Here is a 26419-nt window from a genome sequence, read left to right on the forward strand (position 1 = left end):
GGAGCAAGTGGCCAAAATAAAGCCCATTTGTGAACATATTAGACAGACAAGAAACACAGACAACAGTAGTTCAAATGAAATATGAGTTTATGATCTCAAAATGATGTTAGGCATAATCAGCTACAATTTGCTGCCAATCCACTGCTCCTCTACCCACAAAATAATCTAAGTATTTCTGCTGTAAATCTCTGGCAATTTGTGAGGGCAATCCAGCATGGGCATTTTCAAGCACAGTCAGCGCGCCCACAGATGGCCGAGCTGCAGCCTCTTCAGCTGGGCCTGCCGCTGCAGGGTCCACGTCACTTGGCAGTGAGGCAAGGTATCTAGTTGCATTTCTCCTTTAAAAATTATGTAAAATACAACAGCACAGGATCACATGGTTGATCTTGTAGCGTGTCAGGTTGATTGGAGAAAAAAAAAAGCCTGAAATGACTCGATAGGATGCCAAAGGCATTTTTGACCACCCTCCTGGCACAAGAGAGCCTGTAATTGAATATTCTCTGCTCTGGGGTGAGGTTCCTCATAGGAAATGGATTCATCAGATGTTCCCCCAGAGCAAAGGCCTCATCTGCAACAAAAACAAAATCGAGGCACTCAACATTCTCCTCAGCAGGTGGCAAGTTTAAGGTGCCATTCTGGAGCCCCTTGTAGAACTCTGTCTGCATAATCACTCATCAGTCAGAGTTGCGGCCGTTCTTCCCAACATCCAGATACAAAAACTCATAGTTGGCAGACACTACAGCTAGCATGACTATGTTTCAAAAGCCCTTACAATTAAAATAATATGAGCCAGAGTTGGGTGGTGGGACAATCTGGACATGCTTGCCATCAATAGCACCACCACAGTTGGGAAAATCCCACTGATGGTGGAACTGGGCTGCAAAGTCCAGCCATTGCTGTGGGTTGGAAGGAAACTGTGGATTAAAAAAATAAAAAATAAATTACTACTTCTGCACATAACATTGCAAGCATATTTGACACAAACATGCTTAGCCAACATAAGAAGAAAACTTAAATGAGTATTTAAAGACAGAAGGGTAAGGTCAACTTATCTGATTCATCTCCCCCTCTGATGGCCCATTAGCAAAATGTTAGGGTGGGGGAGGAAATGGATAGGTGTTTTGGACAGGTAACCCTCTCCAATTCCATGAGAGCTGTTTGCATAAATAATCTGGGATACTTTAGCCAGCCCCTCCTTACTTACACTATTTGCAGCCCAGTGGACAGGTAAGAAGTGTCATAATCTAAAAATATGGATCCATACTGTCTAAATTGTAGCACATTTTGACATTCTGAAAATGCCTATCAATAGAATAAGAGACAAAAACTTTCCATGTTACAATTTGTAGGTAATCAGGCAGGCCCTTGCACTACATGGTTTGGTGAATTTATACAGAAATGTAAACGCAAAAGAGATAGTGTGATGGGTTTGGCAAAGTCAGCAGATAGAGTATTTGTATCTGTTGACTTTGCATTTTTGGGGGGAGGGAGGGTTCCAAGTGAGTTTGTGCCCCAAAAAATGTTCTCTTGCACTAAGCCTGAATTTGAGGACAACAATAACATTTGTACACATTTTAGGGGTTGTTTAGGGTAAGCCCCAAAATGTAGCTGACAAAAAGTTGTGAAGTTATAAGGCTAGGTGTGTATGGGCCCAGGATAGCATGCTGGGGAGGTTAGTTATGGAAAATATGCATGTAGGCCAACAAAGGAGCAGGAAAAGCTTACAGCATGTATGAGGACAAAGAGGACATTGACAGCATATTACATTATTGATAATTAATCAATAAATAAATATAATACATTAGCAAACATTAATACATAGAATGTGATCTTAAAGGGAAAAACTTACCCGAATATAGTCCTTCTGCAGTACTTGAATAATGGCTGAGCAGGTGTCTGGAATAATGAGTCCCAGAGCCTGGGGGGGCGGGGGGGCGGGATCCCAGTGGTAAACTTGAGGTCCTGCAGACTTCTCCCCATCGCCAAGTAACGCAAGGTGGCTATGAGCCTTTGCTCTGGAGTGAAGGTAAGCCTCATGCATGTGTCCTGCTTCTTAATATAGGGGGTCACTAATGCCAAAAGTTGGTGAAAGCAGGGGTCCATCATCCGGTGATAATTCCGAAAATCATCCAGATTATTCTCCTGGAGCTCCCGCAGCAATGGCATATGACATAATTGCTCACGATTAAGCAACCAATTTTTGGTCCAAGAACTCCTCCTCCTGTTCCTGGACTATAATTGGGTTAAAGCAATAACATGATCTCTCCTCCGATTCCGCAACATGGCTGGTTGACGAATGGCCATTCAGAAACTAACTGAAAAGCACAAACTGAAAAGCACGAATCATCACCAAACTTCTACTAACACAAAATTAGCAGAAGGAGCCCAAAGAGAGGCGCTTGAGAAATTAACTTCCTCTTTGTAGTCTCGTAGTACATCTAGTACGTTACTACGTTCGTGTTTGTTAGCCGGCAATTGTGTACCTTTTATGTGCAAGACAAGTTCCTGGCACACGCCCTTTGGACAAAAGTCTGATGCTCTGTTGGCCAACAATCGGATCGTGTGTGCGAGGCTTTAGAATGACACAAACTGTTAAAGTGGATATTTCTTGTATGCATTTTACCTTCGGCGAAATTAAATGTTTTCAGTATTTGACTTTTCCTGAGGAGTATTTGCACTATAATTAACTACAAGAACACACGACAACATTTTAAGATCCACTTTAAAGAAAAGTTCTGGAGCTTCTTTGGGGTAATTGTTGCACATAGGGCAGCCCATTCAAGTGCATAACTTCTGCATCCCCAAATATGAGATGTCAATGCATTTTTTGATCTCTAGCTCCACCATCTGCTTCTGTCCCTCCACCAATCATCATCTGCTTCTGTCCCTCCACCCATCACCATCAGCTTTCATCACTGTTCCAGTTCAGCTCCCGCCCCTAAAACAGCTCCCAACTGTCTCCTACTTGTACAGACTGTCCTTCTTTGGAGACAAATCTCTTTGTCCCTCTTTCCTTCTACGCTGTCTCTCCTATTGAGGTGTTATACTACACTAAACCTTTAATCCAGGTTTAGAAGTATACTCTATCACCCCATTAACTACAACTACCATCATAATGCTTTATCCCCCACACCTCTGCACTATCAGCTCCATCATCAACTCACATCTTCCCTCTTCCATTTCCCAGGTGGTGGCTGTGGATGTGGTATACTTGGATTTTGCAAAAGCGTTTACACAGTTCCCCACACACGGCTAATGTGTAAGGTACGGTCTACAGGCTTGGAAAGATCAATTTGTAAATGGATAGAAAACTGTCTAAAAGACAGAATTCAGAGAGTATTGGTTAATGACTCTTACTCTGAATGGTCTTAGGTTATCAGGATGCCAGGGGTTCAGTGCTGGGACCCTTACTTTTTAATATCTTCATAAATGATATAGAGCGGTGTTGCCAACCGCCCGTGTTTTTACGGGCAGCCCATAAAAACAGGGCTATTTTTTCATGTCTGTGAAAGCCCATAAATAAAAAATCTTGGCAGTAAAAATATGACGGTCCCGGCTCGGAAAAGTGCATGTGCAGTTCCGAAGCATGCCGGGAGTCTCCGATAATCCCGATGATCTTTCTGACACTGCTGCTACTTGTCTTGTACCCTCCCCCTTTCTTCCACAGCACGCCTTATTTGATTTCTGCACAGGAGATGCTGGGAGGGGGAGGAATCAGCCTGCAGTGGAGCGGGATGGACTTCAGACTAGCAGAGGATAAGCTAGCTATAAGCTAAATGCAGTCGTGTCATTGCCTTGTCTTAGTGGGCAGGAGAATGGGGCAGAAGATGGGCTGTGTAGCAGGCTTGTGTACAGTAGATCGTTTTTTTGTGTCAGATCTGCTTTGCTTCTAAAGGGACTAGATAGGATGTTTTGTGAGATCTCCCCCAATCTCTACCTATTACCTGCAGTGCTCACCAGTCCAGTACGGGCACGGCCTCCTCAGGCCTCTCCAGAGTTACCACCTCATGTGTCTGTGGCACTACAAATCCAAGCATGCCAGGAGAGGGGAGGCTGCAGCAATATGATTTGGCTGATCTTCTGATGAAAAGTGCTGCTGTATAGTGTGTGTGTACTGTATGGTCATAATATAATTGATTATGTATTGTGCTTGATAGTCTTGAGGTGTTTATTCATATATTTTTATCTGAGTAAGTAGTGAGCACATTTGGTCTCCTGTAGTATGTGCACAGTCTCTGACAGTCTCCTGTAGTATGTCCGCAGTCTCTGACCCTCTCCTGTAGTATGTCTGCAGTCTCTGATCATCTCCTGTAGTATGTCCGCAGTCTCTGACCGTCTCCTGTAGTATGTCCGCAGTCTCTGACCGTCTCCTGTAATATGTCTGCAGTCTCTGACCGTCTCCTGTATCCTGTCTGCAGCCTCTGACTGTCTCCTGTAGTATATCCGCAGTCTCTGACCGTCTCCTGTATCCTGTCTGCAGCCTCTGATCATCTCCTGTAGTATATCCGCAGTCTCTGACTGTCTCCTGTATCCTGTCTGCAGCCTCTGACCGTCTCCTGTAGGATAAAACCCAGAGCCACCAAGCTGGAGCCATTTGACTGAGCCCTGCACGGTGCACCTGAGAGGAGGTCAGTGACAGCATTGCCAGGCCAGTCTGAGGGGGGGGGTCACTGATGTAAGGGGGAGAGTGAATACAATAATGTAAGGGGGCACTGATATAAAGGTTTCCCCCCTATATTAGTAACCCCACCTTACCTTAGTGTAGTCACTCTACGGAAGGTGGTCTCTGGTCACTTCCCCTACATCAGAGTTCCTGGCATTCCCCTTTACATCAGTCTGCAGGATTCCCCCTTACAGTGCAAGGGGGAACTCAATCTGCGGACCCTGATGTAATTGGGAGCTCTGATGTAAAGGGAACACAGTGGACTCGGATATAAGGTGGTCTCTGCTCACCAGAGCCCCCCTCTACAACAAAGTTCCACCTTAGATCATGATTTGCAGTGTTTTCCTTTACATAAGAGTTTCGTTTCACTATAAGGAGGAATCCTGCACACTCTGATGTAAGGGGGAACTCTGTGCTGCCTGGGTTCTAGTAACCTAACTTTCATGTCAATGCAGAAATGTTTTTTTACTTTTGTTTAACTTAAACACATTGCTAATAGCACTAGATATATGTCTATAGTTTAAATATTGATATTTGCACTGTTTAGCACTGAAAACTGTAATTGTAGGTACTTTTTTGCAGTGCCAGTAAAAAATGTGGCTGCCAGTAAATTGCATGATTATTTGCCAGTAAAAAACTGGTGCCGCGTGTAAATTTTGGCGTCCTGCCAGTAAATTTTGCTTCGGAGGGTTGGCAACTCTGACGTGATTTTACATATCGAAGTTTGCCATGAGTCACTTCGATTGATTGAATTTGTAATTTTCCATTGTTGAGTTTTTCACACTTGATTGGTTTATATGCATGATTATTGTATGATAGTTGACACTGTGTTTATGTCTGATGTTATACCCAGTAGGATGGATACAGTAGAAGGATTAAATCCCCTGTCAGTTTTTATTGCTAATAAAGCTGTAAAATGGTTTAATCTGTAGAAATATGCCAACTCACAAAGTCAGTGTGGTCCCTGTAGATTATGTATTAATACAGCTGCTTTTCACAGGACACACGTGGTGTATCAAAAACAACCAAATTAATGTGTAAGTAAATACAAAATATCTTTATAAATGTCAAATATTGAATGAAAATAGACACACATACATATATATTATACAGTATCTCACACAATTGAGTACACCCCTGACATTTTTGTAAATATTTTATTATATCTTTTCATTTGACAACACTGAAGAAATGACACTTTGCTACAATGTAAAGTAGTGAGTGTACAGCTTGTATAACAGTGTAAATTTCTTGTCTCTTCAAAATAACTCAACACACAGCCATTAATGTCTAAACCACTGGCAACAAAAGTGAGTACACCCCTAAGGGAAAATGTCCAAATTGGGCCCAATTAGCCATTTTCCCTCCCAGGTATCATGTGACTCGTTAGTATTACAAGGTCACAGGTGTGAATAGGGAGCAGGTGTGTTAAATTTGGTGTTATCGCTCTCACTCTCTCATACTGGTCACTGGAAGTTCAACATGGCGCCTCATGGCAAAGAACTCTCTGAGGATCTGAAAAAAAAAAATGTTGCTCTACATAAAGATGGCTTGGGCTATAAGAAGATTGCCAAGACCCTGAAACTGAACTACAGCACAATGGCCAAGACCATACAGTGGTTTATTAGGACAGGTTCCACTCAGAACAGGCCTCGCCCTGGATGTATGAGTGCTGCCAGCATTGCTGCAGAGGTTGAAGCGGTGGGGGGTCAGCCTGTCAATGCTCAGACCATACGCCGCACACTGCATCAAATTGGTCTGCATGGCTGTCGCCCCAGAATCAATCCTCTTCTGAAGATGATGCAGATTACTAAAACCATGTCATGTGGTCTGATGAGACCAAGATAAACTTATTTGGTTCAAATGGTGTCAAGCATGTGTTGTGGCAACCAGGTGAGGAGTACAAAGACAAGTGTGTCTTGCCTACAGTCAAGCATGGTGATGGGAGTGTCATGGTCTGGGGCTGCATGAGTGCTGCCGGAACTGGGGAGCTACAGTTCATTGAGGGAACCATGAATGCCAACATGTACTGTGACCTACTGAACCAGAGCATGATCCCCTCTCTTCGGAGACTGGGCCGCAGGGCAGTATTCCAACATGATAATGACCCCAAACACACATCCAAGACCACCACTGCCTTGCTAAAGTAGCTGAGGGTAAAGATGATGGACCGGCCAAGCATGTCTCCAGGCCTAAACCCTACTGAGCATCTGTGGGGCATCCTCAAATGGAAGGTGGAGGAGTGCAAGGTCTCTAACATCCACCAGCTCCATTATGTCATCATGAAGGAGTGGAAGAGGACTCCAGTGGCAACCTGTGAAACTCTGGTGAACTTCATGCCCAAGGGGGTTAAGGCAGTGCTGGAAAATAATGGTGGCGACACAAAATATTGACACTTTGGGCCCAAATTGGACATTTTCACTTAGGGGTGTACTCACTTTTGTTGCCAGCGGTTTAGACATTAATGGCTGTGTGTTGAGTTATTTTGAGGGGACAGCAAATTTACACTGTTATACAAGCTGTACGCTCGCTACTTTACATTGTAACCAAGTGTAATTTCTTCAGTGTTGTCACATGAAAAGATATGAAAATATTTACAAAAATGTGAGGGGTGTACTCATTTGTGTGAGATACTGTATATCCTTCTTCCACAAATAAAAAAGACAGCTTTGTCATTGGGGAGATTTCCCTTCACTTCCATCACAATGCTAAAACAGGAAGTGAGAGGAAATCCCTACAAATTAAAAGAATCCCTTGCCCCCCTCCCCAGGTCACTGGAACTACTGTCCCCATTGGAAGATTTCCTTACTATTACTTTTCAGGAGACAACTAAAAATTTTTAATTTTCTTTCACTTTCAATGATAATGGTAAACAGGACAAATAGAGAGGGTGAATCTTGATAACGAGGGCACAGACAGCAATAAAAACCTCAAAGGGGGTCTAATCCATCTCCACTTTATCAAAAACCGAAAAAAAAAGAGTTTTGCCTTTAGTTATACTTTAAGTAAATCAACCCCGATGATTCTGTGTTTTTCCATATTTAGGTTTCTATGCATTACTGCTGAGAAACTGATCCCCTAAAGCCCTGTACACATGGACAGAATCTTGGGAGACATTTGCCGGTTCAAAAAAACCTGGCTGACATTCTGCCCGTGTGTATGTCAGTCTGTCTGTTTGGCTGGCTTCTGTTGGGCGTGCATGCTGGAAAATCAGCAGCTGACCGACTCCCGATCAGCAATCTCAGCCAATGGCAGAGAGTGCTGATCCGATTGTTCTGGCTGGGGGTTGTCCCCCTGTCAGAACACAACAGCTCAGCGGGGGAGATCGCTGGATTAACCTCACATGGTTAGTACAGTGGCTCCCAACCAGAGTTGACAGTTATTTTTCGTGCAACTCATGGGGTTGCACAAAAAAAACTGTAGTGTGTACCCAGGCTTAAAGCATTTGTTAACAAAAAAAAAGATCCTGTTCCTTTAATGCATGTTATATAGCACAGTGCTTGTGCTGTGTAATTTGGCCCCCCGTATCACCTGAAATACCTGGCTGATCCTGCCTGGTTCTGCCCTCCCCCTTGTAAACTGACCACAGTATATCATGGCTGCTGAGCCCTGACACCGTGGTCAGTTTACCTGCCTCTGTCATGCGCTCTCTCCTCTGTCCTCCTCTGTGCTCTCCTCCATCATCTCTCCCCTCCCCTCCCTGCCTATCAGCTCTGTGTCCATGCCCACCCTCTCCCCTCCTGCTGCTCAAATTACTGTTCGATTTTTACAGTATCTTCTCTGTTTGTAAATGTAATCTGCTCCTGTGTCTCTGCCTTATAAACAATATGCAGCTATATACCTACGCTCTAAAATCAGGTATATAGCTGCATTTTTTTATAAGACACAGACACAGGAGCAGATTACATTAACCACTTCAATACTGGGCACTTTCACTCCCTTCCTGTCCAGTCCAATTTTCAGCCTTCAGCTGTTGCATTTTGAATGACAATTGCGCGGTCATGCAACACTGTACCCAAACAAATTTTTTATTATTTTGTTCCCACAAATAGAGCTTTCTTTTGGTGGTATTTGATCACCACTGGGGTTTTTATTTTTTGCCCTACAAATAAAAAAAGACTGCTACAAAACTTTGTAAATAAGTAATTATTCTCTTTCACTGATGAGCACCACTGAGGCTGCACTGATGAGCACTGATGAGGCAGTACTAATTGGCACTGATGAGGTGGCACTGATGATGAGGCACTTATATGCAGCACTGATGAGCACTGATAGGCGGCACTGATAAGCAGCACTGATGGGCACTGATATGCAGCACTGATAGATGGCACTGATGGGCACTCATAGGTGGCACTGATGGGCACTCATAGGTGGCACTGATAGGAGGCACTCGTGGTCACTTGTAGGCGGCACTGATGGGCCCCGATGGGCGGCACTAATAGATGGCACTGTTGGGCATTACTGATCAGGAGGCACTGGCAGGTATCAATGATAGGCACAGAGTGCCATCCCTAATGGGCACTGATTGGCACTGATTGGCATCCCTGGTGGGCTCTAGTGGTCATACCTGGTGATCTCCAGTGGGCATCCCTGGTGGTCTCCAGTGGGCATCCTCAATGGGTCTGCACTGATAATCAATGTGCTGATTATCAGCGCAGACCCCCCTCTCAGGAGAGCAGTCGATCGTCTCTCCTCTACTCACGCCTGTCATCACGAATAGAGGAAAAGCTGATAAACGGCATTTCCTGGTTACCACGTGATGAGCTGTGATTGGACATAGGCTCTTTACCGGGATCAGAGATGCGGTGTGTCAGACTGAGACGCCACCGATCACCGCGCTGCGCCCCCTCACGGGCACGTGCTACCGGCTTATCCTCCTGGACATCATATGATGCCCAGTCCAGATAATAGAACCACTTTCCAGCTGTCATTCAGCTATATGGCGGGCGGGAAGTGGTTAATAAACAGAGAGGATACTGTAATTTTACTTAGTGGGTTAACAACCACTTTAAGGCAGAGACTACTCCAAACTGGCTATTATATTTTTACATTCCCTAAATACCTCTTGCCTGGACCACTCCTTATTTAACTCATGCATTTATTTATTTATTTCCGTTAGTGAATTGACTTTAACATTATTTTATTAGTTATTTACCTCATGTTTTTGGTTTGTGAGGTAAATAACTCATGAGGTGATCGTGAATTGACATTTTCAGCATCTCATGAGATAATTGGAGAAATTGAGTCACGTGATTCAATTATCTCATCAGATATTCTTTAGTGAATTGAGCCCAATGAGAGAGTAATTGATGTCAGGTATTTAGGGAGGCAGTTCAATCAATTAAATTGTGGACATGTATTGGCTTGCTGTGTATGTTCTTCAAAGCAGAACTCAGTTGTGGTACAATATACAATATGGCCTGGCAAACTCAGATTCCAAGGGACCACAGAAGAAGTTGAAGTTCATAAAAAAAAAAGAAAAAGTTTCCAAAGATTTCTAAATGCATATTTACTTTTAGAGCGTGATTTCCAAGGAACATCCTGATATAATTGTTCAGTTAGGAATGTACCCACTTGAGCCCAAGGTTTATTTAAATAATTAAACGGTGCCGATTTAGTAGAAAAGTGTCCTGCTGTCGTTTTTAGCACTCAGTTTCAACAACTTTTTAGGGTTCAGGCAGTGATCAGTGACATTTGGCATTGAACACTAGTCCAGGAGCTGAACTGATCATATTAGGAGCACTCCATAGGACATCCCTGTAGCACAATTCTTCTTCAGCATGGGGAAGTGCTGTATTTTAAGTGACTTGGTGAGGCTTGAGAACATCTCTCCTGGCCTGATCAAGAACCCCCATAAAGAAAGTAATAAATACATGAATCAATTAATTATTATTATAAATCAATACCAATAAATTGTTAGGTAAATTCCTTCTCCTAATTAATCAATATAGGTTGGATGCTTTGAATTTGCATTTACTTTGTGTGTCAAATATTCATATAAGCAAGTGCAATGTCACTTAAAGTGATACTAAACAGAGAAGTTTTAATTGCTGTAATTCATTCACATAAATCATATATACCAGGCCACTGTCATTTTTTTTTTAATCTTCTAAGTCCCTTATTCCCGCAGTGCTGTTGTGTGGTCACATGATCTTTCCCTGTTCTTTGCCATTTGCAGGGAGAGATCTTTTGGAGGGGCTTCTATTACTCTGCTGATGTATGCTCTCTACAGTGTGAGTCTGTGTCTCTCAAGCCCTGAGAGCAATTCAAATTACATTATAAATGTCAAATAACTGTTTTACATCTCCCAATAAATATTTATTGAACATTAAATGTGTATTTTTTGTGCATTAATATTGTGTGGGCGGAGTCAAAGATGACTGACACTAGGTTTCCTTTTGTGAGGGCATCTGCATCCAAAGCTCTTTTAGCAATTAGCATTTACATTTGATATACTGTATTTAATACTGATTTATATTAAAATGAAGCGTTTTGTGAGTTCTTAGTGAATGTAATCAGCATACTATATCCTGCCCCCATAGTGTTTAGCAATAGGAGGACATGGAGGAGGAGGGCGGGAGGGGAGTATCATTTACCACTGCATGAACAAAGACAAAATGGGCGGGACTTTGAATGAGGCACAAAAGACATGTCTCCATCCCTATATTGGTTACTAAGAGCAACAGTTCGGGACTTTGAAAGTCCTTAACTGTTCCTCTTATTTACCACTGTGTATACGCCCACATCTGTGACTCTATATTCATGTGTGCTGCCCAGATAAGAAAAAATAGGGTTTAAAGCGCTTAGAAGGGAGCTAAAACTGAGCATGCTCAGTAGAGGACACCAGCTGATCTACACAATCCCAGGCTGCAGTGGGGACACAGAGAAGATGGGAGGGACAGCTGATGGTAGCCAGATATGATTTCACTCTACACAAAATGAATGCTTTAGTGGCTTTTGAGTATGCACACTCTGTTATGTAGCATGTAATGAGTCTTTTTCAATAGTCTGGGTTTAATGACACTTTAAGATTTCAATGTAAACCTATAGCTCTTTTGCTTTTGTGCTTTTTTGTGTCTACACAAGCCCAGTTTGCTCTTATGTCAGGCCAGCTTAATTTGCATTATTGTGCATTGTGTTACTGTAGTCCAGTGGTTCTCAACCCTCTCCTCAAGTACCCCCAACAGGCCATGTTTGCAGGTTTTCCTTTATCTTACACAGGTGCTTTGAATCAGAGTCAATGGCTTGGTATTTTAGACAGCTATTTTATCTAAGAAAATCTCCCCAAACATGGGCTGTTGGGGGTACTTGGGGACAGAGTTGAGAACCACTGCTGTAGTCCATTCATTTTGAATAGGTGGCCAAGTACCCCAGTGCACACAACAACGTACAGCAGTGGGTGCTTTAAAATGAAAAGAATCACAAAGCACTTTCGTATGTTTAGTATATTATCATAGTTGCCAACATTGTAAAAAAAAAATGTGGTGTGGTTTACGCGACATAGTGGGCTTGGCTTAAATGGGACTTGGCTCAAGAGGGTGTGGTTAGAGTCTGAGATGAATGAGGGATGGAGAGGGGGAGAGGGGGAAAGGGGGAGAGAGGGGGAGAGGGGGAAAGGGGGAGAGGGGGAGAGGGGTAAAGGGGTAAAGGGGGAGAGGGGGAGAGGGGGAAAGGGGGAGAGGGAAATGACGGGACAGCAGCCCCAGATCCTACACAATAAAAATGTGTGTATTCTAGAAAGTTTAACAATTAGCAGATAAAGATACTCCAAACACCTGGTGTTAGCACTTCAATCATCCCGGCACCATGGTTGTTATGGTGTCAGGATGATTGAAGTGTATTATTTCTATTATTAATATAAAATGAAATCATTCAACTCACCATAATGCAGAATCAGTGGGATCCCTGAACGTGTCACTAGCCACGTCGCCTGCCACCAGCCGTCCGTCCTTGCGTCAGATGTCCCAGCAGAGTCCGTCCTTGCATCAGGTGCCCCTAGCGGAGCCCCCCCTTACATCAGATGTCCCCAGAGGAGCCCCCCTCACACCAGGAGTCCCCAGCGGAGCCCCCCTCACACCAGGAGTCCCCGGCGGAGCCCCCCCTCACACCAGGAGTCCCCGGCAGAGCCCCTCCTCACATCAGGTGTCCCCGGAGGAGCTCCCACTCACATCAGGTGTCCCCAGTGGAGCCCCCCCTCACATCAGGTGTCGGAGCCCCCCTCACATCAGGTGTCGGAGCCCCCCCTCACATCAGGAGTCCCCGGTGGAGCCCCCCCTCACATCAGGTGTCCCCGGCGGAGCTCCCCCTCACATCAGGTGTCCTCGGCAGAGCCCCCCCTCACATCAGGTGTCCCCAGCGGAGCCCCCCTCACATCAGGTGTCCCCAGCGGAGCTCCCCCTCACATCAGGTGTCCCCGGCAGAGCCCCCCTCACATCAGGTGTCCCCAGTGGAGCCCCCCCTCACATCAGGTGTCCCCGGTGGAGCCCCCCTCACATCAGGTGTCCCCGGTGGAGCCCCCCTCACATCAGGTGTCCCCGGTGGAGCCCCCCCTCACATCAGGTGTCCCCGGTGGAGCCCCCCCTCACATCAGGTGTCCCCGGTGGAGCACAAATTGACTCCTGCGCACAAGTGGTCGACCAGATAGATAGAAGAACAACACAGGCCTTGCTGCCCTCAAGGATGGGGAGTCCTACCAGACAAGGAAATAAAAAGAAAGAGGGGCGCACCAGCCATGTGCATTATCTTTTGTAAAACATTTATTGAAATAAAATGATAAAGGAATTACTCACAAGCAGTAGTAAAATCTGGTATCATAGACTCGAACGACAACAAGCAGCTTGGTGAGGATGATGAGCGAAGCCTACCAAAGGTCTTAGAGGAATATGTAAGCTTCACTACTAGCTGACGCGTTTCGAAGGGCACGTCCCTTCTTCATCAGAGCACAGCAGTGAGCCCTCCTTCGACACTCCCTGTATATATATATAGTGTATGTACCAGAAAGCCCAATCAATAGAGTGGGGCGGACTTGTGGGGCCCCTCCCCCTTGAAGAGTCCCTCCCTCAAGGGCAGCTCACTTTGACAAGTGAAAAGATGGTGATGAATAAAGTATAATAAAATTAAATATAGAAGGTTAAATAATAAATAATAAATAAAGAATAACAAATACATAGTGGATGACTGTAAGTAAAAAATTGCGAATGATGTAGGATATAAATGTATAAATGTATAATCTATAATAAATAATAATAATAATAAAGACGAGTGTCAATGTGGTTGAAAATGTCAATGACAACCAACCACAGCAGTATACATTGCATACAGTGGTAGCGGCATAGTGTCCAGAATGGCACGGGGGAGGTGCACCTTTAACAGGGGAAATAATCATTGTAGATAGCAGGCTAGCGTACTGTAGCAAAATGCTGTACCTTTTATGTCAAATCCAGATCTCTGTGTGAGCGGCTCTGTGTATGAGAGCCGCTCTCCGATCATTTCCGCGTGTTCTTCTGTGTTGGAACGCACGCCAATGTGCTTGCGTTCCAGACGGGAGGAAGAGGCAGTGCGCGTCACTTCCTCCGCGCCTGCTGTCGCCTGCCAGTGACGTAAGCGGCAGTGAGTCGTTCGGCGCCATGTCACTGGGGGCAAAAGCTCAGTGGAAAGAGGGGGGCTGACACAGCGTAAAGTTGACCCAACGCCAGCGCAACCATGGGTCCGCCCCGCTGGCTGTAACTGCGCTAACCACTGCTAAAAGTGTAACATACAAACTCTAGAGATACTCGTGAGATGGAAGACGTTACTATCATTCAAAGATGACAAAAAAAAAAAAAAAAAAAAAAAAAAAAATTCACTGTGCATAGTTCATTCTCTTGTGTAGTGCAGATTATGCACCTGACGGGGAGTAGGAAAGTGAATAAAAGCTAGATTGTATCACACATAGCATAGTCAATATTAAACACATGTAAGTGTACATCCATATTTAAAAACACAATTAATAAATAAAAAACGCTAATAAAAAACGCAAATAAAAAACGCACACATGTAATGTGCATAGATAGATCAGATATTAAATATTAGTTGCTGTAGGTGCACATTCCATATGCCAATCAGCACACATGCATGCCCATATCACTGACATATCGTGAACCAACCCCGGGTTTAAGAGGAGGTTGTGTAAATTAGGGGAAATGGGTATATATGTACACAGGGGTGGTGTCGAAGGAGTGGACACATGTGGCACAACCAGGGGCTGGCATGAAGACCGCTTGGTGAAAGTGTGCAGGTGATAGTGCTAGTAATCACCACAGGGACAGGGAAGGGGGGGGGTGGGGGGGGTTTTGGGGGGGGGGGGGCAAAGTATCAAGCGGTCCCTTCCTCGCCTCTGTGTGCATCATGTGCGGAGTGACAAACTTGTCACTAAAGAAAGAATACCTTTATCCTATTTATGCTACACATATCACTAATGGTAATACAACAATGGTGTAATATTAATGGTGAAATTTAGCTGAGAACTAGAACACACTAATGGTAGTACACTGGTCGTACATCGCTGAAACATGAGCAATATAATACACTGGTACAAACCTAGTCGATAACAACAGACAATACCGACCTGGTCTAAAAGGCAGAAAGGGCACGGGAAGGTGTGTATGTATAAGTGTGTGTGGAGAGAATGGTGGTGGCATATGGTGACACCATGAGTGGGCACTGCGAGATCACGTGATTTTGTGGACCTCAGGGTCCTCATTCAGGCCCCCGGGGGTCATACTCCCGAGGGTGAAGATCCAATAGGCTTCGCGTTTGCAAAGCCTTTGGTGTCTTCTACCCCTATCGAGGCTACCTCCAATAGACTCTATCCCAAACACTTTCATTCCTGACGGATCACCTTGATGGACTTCCTGAAAATGTCGGGGGACTGGATACTTGACCCGTGTATTCGTGATGTCACATTTGTGTTCGCCAATACGCACTCTCATGGGGCGGGAAGTGCGGCCAACATAAAGGCGACCGCATGGGCAAAGAATGCCGTAGACCACGTGGTCCGTCCCACAGTTGATAAACTGCTTCAACTGGTGGATCCTCCCGTCTCTGCCAGTAACTGTCTTTTTTCTGTGCCACATGTATTGACATGTGCCACAGTTCTTGACACTGCATTTGTAGCTGCCCTTTTGGTCAAAAATAGTTGACCATGCGTTTTTGGACCTATTTATGGGTTCCCTCACCATACTAGGGGCTATAAGGCCTCTCAGGTCTCGTGGTTTCCTATATACTATGTTTGGTCCATCAGAGAGGTGCTCACCAAGCACTGGATCACCCTTTAAAATACTCCAGCTTTTCCGTAAAATACTTTGTATTTCAAAGGCTTTGTTGGTGTATTGTGTGGAAAACCGAGTTTGTATGGTGTCCTGGTTGATGGTGGGATCAGATGGTGGATCGTATCTCGCAGTTTCATCATACAAAAGGGCATATTTATTGAAGGCAGTCTCGATGAGGGTGGGATCATAACCCTTGTCTAGGAACTTATTACGAAGGACCTTGCTCTGCTCTAGGTAATCACTTTTCTTAGTACAAGTGCGCTTAAGGCGGCAGAACTGTCCAAACGGGACATTTCTGATCCATCTAGGATGGTGATTGCTATCAGCATGCAAGAAGGAATTACCACCACTGGGTTTAAAATGTGTTCTAGAGAGGATATTACCATCAAGGTCACTCCTAAGTTCAAGATCCAAAAAGACAAGGCTCTCACTGCTGATGACATGAGTGAAACTGATCCCAAAGGGGTTTTCTCTGCAGTGGTCAAGGAAGAGATTTATTTCCTGATCAGACCCATCCCAAATGATAAGGATGTCATCAATGTATCTGGCGTAGAGGACCAGGTTCGCCCCATATGGGTTATTATTCCAAATGAACAGATCTTCCCAATATCCCATGAAGATGTTGGCATAGCTTGGGGCAAACCTGGCCCCCATAGCAGTGCCCTTCTTCTGCAGATAGTGCTCTCCAAGAAAAGAAAAGTGGTTGTGTGTGAGAGAGTATTCGACACAGTCGAGTACAAATTTAGCCTGCACTGAATTGAGTGCACCTTCTTTGGACAGGTAGTGATTGGTCGCTCTAAGGCCATAGATGTGGTCAATAGATGTATAGAGTGAGTCTACATCTAGGGAAAGCCATTTGTACCTAGGTTGCCAAACATAGTGGGACAGTATTTCCAACATATGGCTAGAGTCCCTGACGAAAGATGGAAGGCTGGTCACTATACCCTGCAAAAAATGATCTACATAGCAACCCACATTGCTTGTAATACTATCAATACCTGCAATGATAGGCCTACCCGGAGGATTGGCCTCATTCTTATGCACCTTAGGTATATGATAGAAATGTGGGGTTAAAGCATGTCTGTTGTAGAGGAAGTGATACTCGCTTTTGGTAAGAACCCCATCCAGTAGGGCCTTGTCCAAAAGTAGTTTCAAATCTTTCGTGTATTCAATAATGGGATCTCTATTGAGTTTGACATAGGTATCCGTGTCCCCCAATAGTCTCATAGCTTCGGCAATGTAGTCCTCTCTATTCTGAATAACCAGGCTGCCGCCCTTGTCGGCTTTCCGAATGATGACATCCTGATTCTGTTTAAGGCTATTAACAGATAGCCCCAGCGGATCAAGATGTTTATTGGATTTATTACCTTTAGTATTGGTGTTATGGAATCTTGTTTTAAAAGATTCAAAAACCACATCATAAAAGGTCGATATGTATTTGCCTTTGGCCCAATGTGGGAAGAATGAGGATTTAGGTGCAAAGGAGGTGTGGACAATGGCTGTGTCGCTAGGGTGCGTTTGAAGGGATGGTGGTAACTCGTTATGCTCTGCCTCTGCATATAGTTCCTCTAAGATATCCAGGGCAGAGTCATCTTCTATATCCCTGCTCGTAGAGGGACAGGGTGATGACTCAGCAGTCCTATTCATAGTAGCAGGGGTCTTACCATTGTCCTTCAATAAGTAATACCGTTGGAGGGTGAGTTTACGTATGTACTTATTGAGATCGACAAATAGCTCAAATAGATTGGGAGCGCTGGGGGGAGCATAGTTGAGACCTTTTCTAAGCAAATCTAGCTCAGCATCAGTAAACACGGAACTAGACAGATTATAGATTTTAATAGTGGCATGAGCACACTTTAAACTCTGCCTCTTTTTATGCCCCTTTCCTCCTCTTCCACCCCTTCTTGTTCCTCCTCCCGTTTCCTTGACTTTTTTGTTGCTGACGGACCATGTGGCGGAGGGTGCAAGATCTCGTTCTCCGTTGCAGGCCCCTCCATTCTTGCAACTTCCATTTCTAAAAAAGTCAATGGGGGTGTAACATTTGCTATGCTACCACTATTGAGGTCAGATTCTAGGTTTTCTAGAATAGTGAAGGGATTATGAGTGGTTAAGGACGGATCAAACACTATCTCACAACCAATATCCAAAGGGGTGACCCCAGGCCTACTAGTAGGGGGCGGTGGTGCGACTGCACAAATACCAGGACACTCTCTCCCAAGAGATGAGGGATTGGTATAGCCAATGTCTGGACCTTCCGCTGTCGAAGGCCCAGCTGAGTTGGAAAATGAGGCTAAATGGGAGATATTATTCCCATTAGTGCAATCCCTAGTGGGCGGTTGACGTCTGTTGTGTACATTTAGATTGCTTTTAGTGAGCGAATGCTTATTAATCTTACTGTGTAGTTTACCATTCTTGGTGTGACTAGGGTCATCAGTGTACCCAGTCCGCTGGGGCTGGGATGGATGTACAGCCTGAGATGGAATGGTGGGATGTACGGGCCCATTCTTAGTGTGATTATTTCTATTGATTTTAAAATTTTTATTGTTGTTTTTATTTCTATTTTTGTTGGTATTGGTGTTGTTACTCGTGTCGGGCCTATTCTTGGAGTGAATTGGACCTTTAACCTTATCGGCAGGAAGCCTGGGTTTCTTCCAGCTGAACTCCCTGTTGTTGAGGTAGTCCAACCTGTCTCGCTCGAACTTCCCTGACTTTTTGCTGATAAGGTTAGTTTCATAGGCCATCATCTGTTCATTGATCTTGAGATCCCAACTCTCAAAAGTAGTCACATCCGAAAATGTAGACAGGTTATCTTGCAAGGTATTAATGTCAGCACGAATTTTAACTAGATTACGTTCCCTCTGAACAATAATGTATTGCAACCATAATTGATTGCAATCGCGCAAGCAAGATATCCATTTACCTTTGAGATCGTCATCAAGAAAAGAACATAGTTTAGTGATTCTTAGGCCCCTGGGGACTCGTTTAAATTCTACATATTTTTGTAGGAGCAGAATGTCCCACCATTGTAGCATCTCCTTCTCCAATAGATCTTTTAGCTCATAGAATAAAGATATCATTTTGTCCTCTCTTGATGGTGACCGCTCATCAGTGACACATAATATATTTCCTTCATTGTTAGGATTCTCAACTTCAAATGAGTCAATACTTGTGGTGAAACCTTTAGCCAATGAGGATCTTCTTAGCTGCCTTTCATCAATAGATTTAACCATTGTCAATGAGTCTGAGTCAAAACGGGGGGACTGGTTGCGATCCACTCTGCTGCTGGAGACCCCAACACAGTAAGACGATACAGAAGAACAAATTGACTCCTGCGCACAAGTGGTCGACCAGATAGATAGAAGAACAACACAGGCCTTGCTGCCCTCAAGGATGGGGAGTCCTACCAGACAAGGAAATAAAAAGAAAGAGGGGCGCACCAGCCATGTGCATTATCTTTTGTAAAACATTTATTGAAATAAAATGATAAAGGAATTACTCACAAGCAGTAGTAAAATCTGGTATCATAGACTCGAACGACAACAAGCAGCTTGGTGAGGATGATGAGCGAAGCCTACCAAAGGTCTTAGAGGAATATGTAAGCTTCACTACTAGCTGACGCGTTTCGAAGGGCACGTCCCTTCTTCATCAGAGCACAGCAGTGAGCCCTCCTTCGACACTCCCTGTATATATATATAGTGTATGTACCAGAAAGCCCAATCAATAGAGTGGGGCGGACTTGTGGGGCCCCTCCCCCTTGAAGAGTCCCTCCCTCAAGGGCAGCTCACTTTGACAAGTGAAAAGATGGTGATGAATAAAGTATAATAAAATTAAATATAGAAGGTTAAATAATAAATAATAAATAAAGAATAACAAATACATAGTGGATGACTGTAAGTAAAAAATTGCGAATGATGTAGGATATAAATGTATAAATGTATAATCTATAATAAATAATAATAATAATAAAGACGAGTGTCAATGTGGTTGAAAATGTCAATGACAACCAACCACAGCAGTATACATTGCATACAGTGGTAGCGGCATAGTGTCCAGAATGGCACGGGGGAGGTGCACCTTTAACAGGGGAAATAATCATTGTAGATAGCAGGCTAGCGTACTGTAGCAAAATGCTGTACCTTTTATGTCAAATCCAGATCTCTGTGTGAGCGGCTCTATCTATGCACATTACATGTGTGCGTTTTTTATTTGCGTTTTTTATTAGCGTTTTTTATTTATTAATTGTGTTTTTAAATATGGATGTACACTTACATGTGTTTAATATTGACTATGCTATGTGTGATACAATCTAGCTTTTATTCACTTTCCTACTCCCCGTCAGGTGCTCGTCTTTATTATTATTATTATTTATTATAGATTATACATTTATACATTTATATCCTACATCATTCGCAATTTTTTACTTACAGTCATCCACTATGTATTTGTTATTCTTTATTTATTATTTATTATTTAACCTTCTATATTTAATTTTATTATACTTTATTCATCACCATCTTTTCACTTGTCAAAGTGAGCTGCCCTTGAGGGAGGGACTCTTCAAGGGGGAGGGGCCCCACAAGTCCGCCCCACTCTATTGATTGGGCTTTCTGGTACATACACTATATATATATACAGGGAGTGTCGAAGGAGGGCTCACTGCTGTGCTCTGATGAAGAAGGGACGTGCCCTTCGAAACGCGTCAGCTAGTAGTGAAGCTTACATATTCCTCTAAGACCTTTGGTAGGCTTCGCTCATCATCCTCACCAAGCTGCTTGTTGTCGTTCGAGTCTATGATACCAGATTTTACTACTGCTTGTGAGTAATTCCTTTATCATTTTATTTCAATAAATGTTTTACAAAAGATAATGCACATGGCTGGTGCGCCCCTCTTTCTTTTTATTTCCTCGTCCCCGGTGGAGCCCCCCTCACATCAGGTGTCCCCGGTGGAGCCCCCCTCACATCAGGTGTCCCCGGTGGAGCCCCCCTCACATCAGGTGTCCCCAGTGGAGCCCCCCTCACATCAGGTGTCCCCGGCGGACCCCCCCTCACATCAGGTGTCCCCAGTGGAGCCCCCCTTGCATCAGGTGTCCCCAGTGGAGCCCCCCCTCACATCAAGAGTCCCACAGCGGTGCGCCACCCCACCTCAGAGGTGTCCTCCGCATGGCTAGAACCCCCGCCCCTTTCCATATCAGACTGGCAGCGGGGCGGGGGGTAGGCGGGGCGAGGCGGAGCTGGGCGGAGAGTGGGCGGCGACGCAGGAGCTCCGTCTAGCCCCCCCAGCCGTCTTCCTAAACTTCATTAAAATGAAGTCCGCCGCCAGCCCGCGGACCTCTAGCGGCGGCGGCGGTGAAATCGTGCAGAACCGGATTTCTCGGGACATTTACCGGGACGCCACAAATTCGGGAATGGCGTCTAAGTCCCGGGAATGTCCCAGGAAATCCGGGACAGTTGGCAAGTATGTATTATCATGCAAAGGTGTGATGCCAGCCTTGTTATGTAATAATTTGAGCAAACAAATTGTTGTTTTCTGCATTAGTGGAAATGCACCATAGAAAAGGGGAAAAACTCCCCTCAAGCCCCTTTCACGCGGGCTTTCAGATCAGGTCCGCCTGTCAGTTTTTCAGGTGGACCTGATCGGATGCTCCATTCAGCCCTATGGAGCGGCAGATGTCAGTGCTGACATGTCTGCTGACATCCGCCGATATCCGATCCGATCCAGTCCATTAAACCAGATGGATGGAAACCCTATTTTCCATCCGTCTGGCGGGTTCGGAACGGATAGGTTCGGGTAAAAACGGACAGGCGATCTGTTTTCATCCGATCTCCCTATAGAGGACAGTGGGGCTCTGACAGGTCCGTCTCTGCACAGATTGTGGAGATGGACCTGTCATCGGTCTGCTCAGTGGGGATCAACGGATCGATCCCCCACTGAGCTAAACAGATTCTGTCGGACAGAAAGCCTGTGTGAAAGAACTTTGAATTCAAATGCAAACTTTCACTTTGAGCTTTACCATTCCAATACATTCTAATACATCAAAATTGCATTTCTGTGTTATACATCCAGTCAGTAGGCTTTTTTGTTTTGGGGTAAATTTCTAGTGAAGCACAAATTATGTAGAAGCTTTTGTATTGCAGATTACTGGTCCTATTTAGATGGGATGGCTGTATTCATGTTCATTTTTCAGGCTAAAAACATTTTCAGCAAGTAAAGAAAATATTGTTGGTCTTACCATAAATGCAGTGTCTCTTTCACCTTCTGTAAACTAAAAAGACAGCAAAACAATGTTATCTTTCTTGTATAAATGACTAATCTCACCAAACAAACATGTAATGGAGATGAACAAAGGCGGACATGTTCGAGTCCAGCCTGTGTGGCAACCATTGGTGTCTCCATAGATACAGTGGAGAAATAAAAAAGTAGCCATTAAGAGCCCTTTCACAGTGTGCTGCCATGGGCGTCAGCGGTAAATCGGCGCTATTTTTATCGCCGCTTTACAGTCCTTTTAGTGGCGCTATTCAGCCGCTAGCAGCCGAAAAGGGGTTAAATCCGCCCGCAAAACGCCGCCGCAGCGGCATTTTGCCGGCGGTATAGCAGCGCTGCCCCATTGATTTCGGTGGAAGCTGCTGGCAGGACTTTTTCTGACGCCCTGCCAGCGCACCGCTCCAGTGTGAATGGAGAAGCTGTCTTAGGACGGTTTCGCAGGTGCTATTTTTAACGCTATAGCGCTTGCAAAATGCCCCCAGTGTGAAAGTGACAGGAAATGTGTTATTTGAACAATTATAAGATGAAAATAAAGGGATAAAGTTAAAAAAAAAAAAAAAAACTAATGCAGCCACAACATCTATGAAATGGTAAATGCAGTATATTACATTTTTGCTTTTAGTTTTAGATATACTTTAAAAGTAAAAAAAATGTCAAACTAAGATAGCTCGAAGATAAAAAAAAATGCTCTGAGCCCCAAGGTTAAAATAATACATATCTTTATTTGGAATAAAAAATATATATACTGTATAAGTATTTTGTGGAAACAAGGGCTGCAGGATACTGTATGTGTGCAGTGTGTACTGTGGGCAGGTTTGGACTATATTTAAAGTGTTACTAAACCCACAACACTAATATCAGTGTGTTAATGCAGTAAAGCATGCTTGTTATACTCACTGAAATCTAAGGGGTTAATTCTCTGCATTGTGTAACAGATGCACAGATCCTCCCCTTCTTGCATTGTCCCCAAAACATGTCTGGATAAGACAGAGTTACTGGAATCAGGCTGCACATGCTCAGTTTGGTGTTTTGCTAGAAAGTTTTTTTTTGGGGGAGAGTGCATGTGATCAGCACAGGGCCAATTAGCACTGTCCAGACAGAGGGTCAGGGGTCCTGCATCCTGATAGGTCAGCCCGTGCAATATAAAAACTCCTCCTACAAGCTTTAACCAAACACTGATAGAAGTCATAAGACTGCTATATACTGCTGATGAGAAAAGACATTTTGCTGTTTATATGTACTAAAATAATTGCATTTCTATTTTCTGTGTACTCTAGGAGACCAGATATAGTGAATGCAGGGTCCTGAATTTAGTAACATTTTAGGACTGGTTTGTAAAAAAACTGATCACATTATACTTTGTGAAAATGTGGCTATGGTTTGTCATGTTTATAACAATAACGATGTATATAAAAAAAGAATGTTTCATGCTTTTTGCCACAGGATCTTTAGGAGTTCCGTCCTTCAATCCACAAACATCGTACCAGTATGAATACACATTGGATATGCAAATTGCAAATGTTGCTAGATTGTCAATGCCACAAATGAGGCTGGAGGTTCACGCCAATATGGAGACATACATTCTATGGAGGAACCAGACCCAACCAGATGAACAACTAGTATATTTACAGGTATACATTTTTAATCAATCTTTCAACACACACAAGTTATTTACTAAAACAAGTTAGTGATTGATTAACACCCAAATTAAATATCATGCGTTTTCTTATCCTAATAATCCAGTTTATGTATGCCTAAAAGCAACCTTTTGGTTTATTGCCCTTCACTCCAGTGCTCTGTGCACTCAATTAGTTTTATCCCCCAGACCTTTCACCATTTTTGTTACCCATCTCTGGACTCATTCTGTCTTATCAACATAGGTGTGCGCAGCCTATTGCATTAGGGTGTGCACACCAAAGCTGCGTGTGTGTGCTTGTGTGTGTATATATATATATATATATATATATATATATATATATATATATATATATATATAGCTCCCAACTGTCTGATTTCGAGGGACTGTCCCTGATTTGGAGCAATGTTCCTCTGTCCCTCTTTCCTCCTCATTTGTCCCTAATTTTGGTCTGATCTATATAGTTGTATATAAAATTCACTTTTTATCTTTCAAAACGTGTTTCCCAGTGCTAAACCTTTCATCCAACAAATTCTAAATTGCTGCATATGTACATTTTAAAAGCCAATATAAAGGAATAGTAGTGGTAAAAAAAGCCCTTGTCGATTTAATTAACCTTTTTTTGGGGGTTAATTCTCCTTTAAGGGGGTGTGGCAGGGGGCGTGTCCTATGCCTGCATACGTTTGGTAGTAGGTGTCCCTCATTCCCATCTCAAAATGTTGGGATGTGCATATATATATATATATATATACACACAGACATGGGCGGTGTCAGTAGAGTAGAGGTTGGTGTCAGCAAGACAGTAGATGGGGTCAGTCAGTAGGGCACAGATTGGTGTCAGTAGTTATTTATTTGAATGATTTTATTTTTTTATTATTTTTTACAATATTTTTTTTTTTTTTAATTTTTTGGCAGCTTCGTTGGGGGGGATTTAGTGAAATATCAGCACCAGACAGTAGGGGGAATCTGCCTTACACAGGGTGATTAGGGTGTGCCCAGGCACACCGGGCACACCCCCTGCGCACGCCTATGCTTATCAATATCTTTTTGTAAGTGAGGTCTCCAGAACTGGAAACCGTATTCTAATGTCTCACTAAAGATCTATATAGGGGGATCAGGACCTCCTTCCTCCTGCTGGTGATCCCTCTAGTGATGAACCCTAGAATTCTATTCACTTTCCCCACTGCCTGGTCACACTGTTTGCTCATTTTGCAATCATCTGAAATAAGTACCCCCACATATTTTTCTTCTGTAGTGCTGGCCAACACTGTACCCCCCAAGTCTGTACTCTCTCAAGGGATTATTTTTTCCCTAGGTGTATTGTTTTACATTTAGGAACATTGAACTGCAGTCTCCACTGCTTTGACCAGTCTTCCAGCAATGCCAAATCATGTTCCATGTTACAGACACGTCCAGAGATATCAACCCTGTTACACACCTTTTTATCATCAGCAAAAAGACATACCTTGCCCAACAAACCTTTAGTTATATCACTTAAATATAGATTGGTAGCGATGGTAGACTATAATCGTAATACAGTATGTTTCCTCATCATTCCCTGCTTGTAGTTGTGTCTCTTTAATGCTGGGCGCCAGTGACTGTCATCATATTGATGAGCCCAACACAATGGATTGTGGGATTAGTAGTCTTTTTGACCAGTAATTCCATTGCCTAACCATACACCAGGACTACACATCCCAGGGATCTTTGCTACCAGTTGAGGAGACTCATCCATCCTCAGTTGCAGCAAGCATTTCAACGAGTGTTGCAGGAGAAGAAGGCCCCCGCAGAAGGGGTCGGAAGACAGTGGTGATTGGACACCCAAGAAAAAGTACTGCAGCCTGGAGAAAGAACCTGCATGAAAGCCGCTGTTAAGTTGTCATGGGGCCACCCGGTTCCTTACGTGGTGGTAGAAGCTGATCCACTGGAAGAAGAGAATGGGATAGAACTGGTTTCGGAGATAGTACCCATGAAGGCCCTACTGGGAAGCGGAGGCCGAATCGCTGTCAGTGTGAGGAACGTCACCAGCCACCCAATCAGCCTGAAGCCGCGTATGGTGATTAGAAAATTAAGTGCTGCCACCCCAGTGACAGGGGACTACTTAACCTGGAAGGAAAGTGGAAGAGAGACCACTATCCAGTGCCCAAATCTGTCTCACAAATGGGAAGAAAGAATCAAAGCTCAATAAGCTCGATGGGAGAAAATGTTCTCCAAGAATTACTTTGATGTGGGTTGTGCCAGGAGTGCCCAACACCGAATTAGGTTAAGCGAAGATAAGCCTTTCGGGAGAGAACCAGACGAATCCCTCTGTATGACCTGGAAGACCTTCGAGAGCAGTTGGCTGAACTGAAGAGGTCAGGGGTCATTAGGGAATCCAGGAGCCCTTATGCCTCTCCTATTGTGGTCGTGAGAAAGAAAAATTGGTCCCACCAGATATGTATTGACTACCGAGATTTGAATCGGAGGACTATTCCAGATCAATACACGATCCCTCGCATAGAAGAGGCCCTGCAATGCTTATCAGGTGTCCTGGATCTGAAGAGTGGATA

At 44.0% G+C, this 26419-nt stretch overlaps 1 protein-coding gene across 2 annotated transcripts in view; it reads left to right on the forward strand.

The window, feature by feature from the left end:
- LOC141106176 (microsomal triglyceride transfer protein large subunit-like) overlaps nucleotides 1–26419 on the forward strand; it is a 239517-nt gene that overhangs the window by 21268 nt on the left and 191830 nt on the right. The window contains exons 2-3 of one of the 2 annotated variants that reach the window (XM_073596714.1): nucleotides 4543–4628; nucleotides 23678–23865. In XM_073596714.1, the coding sequence (XP_073452815.1) occupies nucleotides 23740–23865 (126 nt within the window). In that variant the 5' untranslated portion in view covers nucleotides 4543–4628; nucleotides 23678–23739. The remainder of the gene's footprint in view (nucleotides 1–4542; nucleotides 4629–23677; nucleotides 23866–26419) is intronic. The other variant, XM_073596713.1, reaches the window with a different exon arrangement.

Source organism: Aquarana catesbeiana, linkage group LG08, assembly GCF_042186555.1.
Source record: "Aquarana catesbeiana isolate 2022-GZ linkage group LG08, ASM4218655v1, whole genome shotgun sequence".
Lineage (NCBI taxonomy): Eukaryota > Metazoa > Chordata > Amphibia > Anura > Ranidae > Aquarana > Aquarana catesbeiana.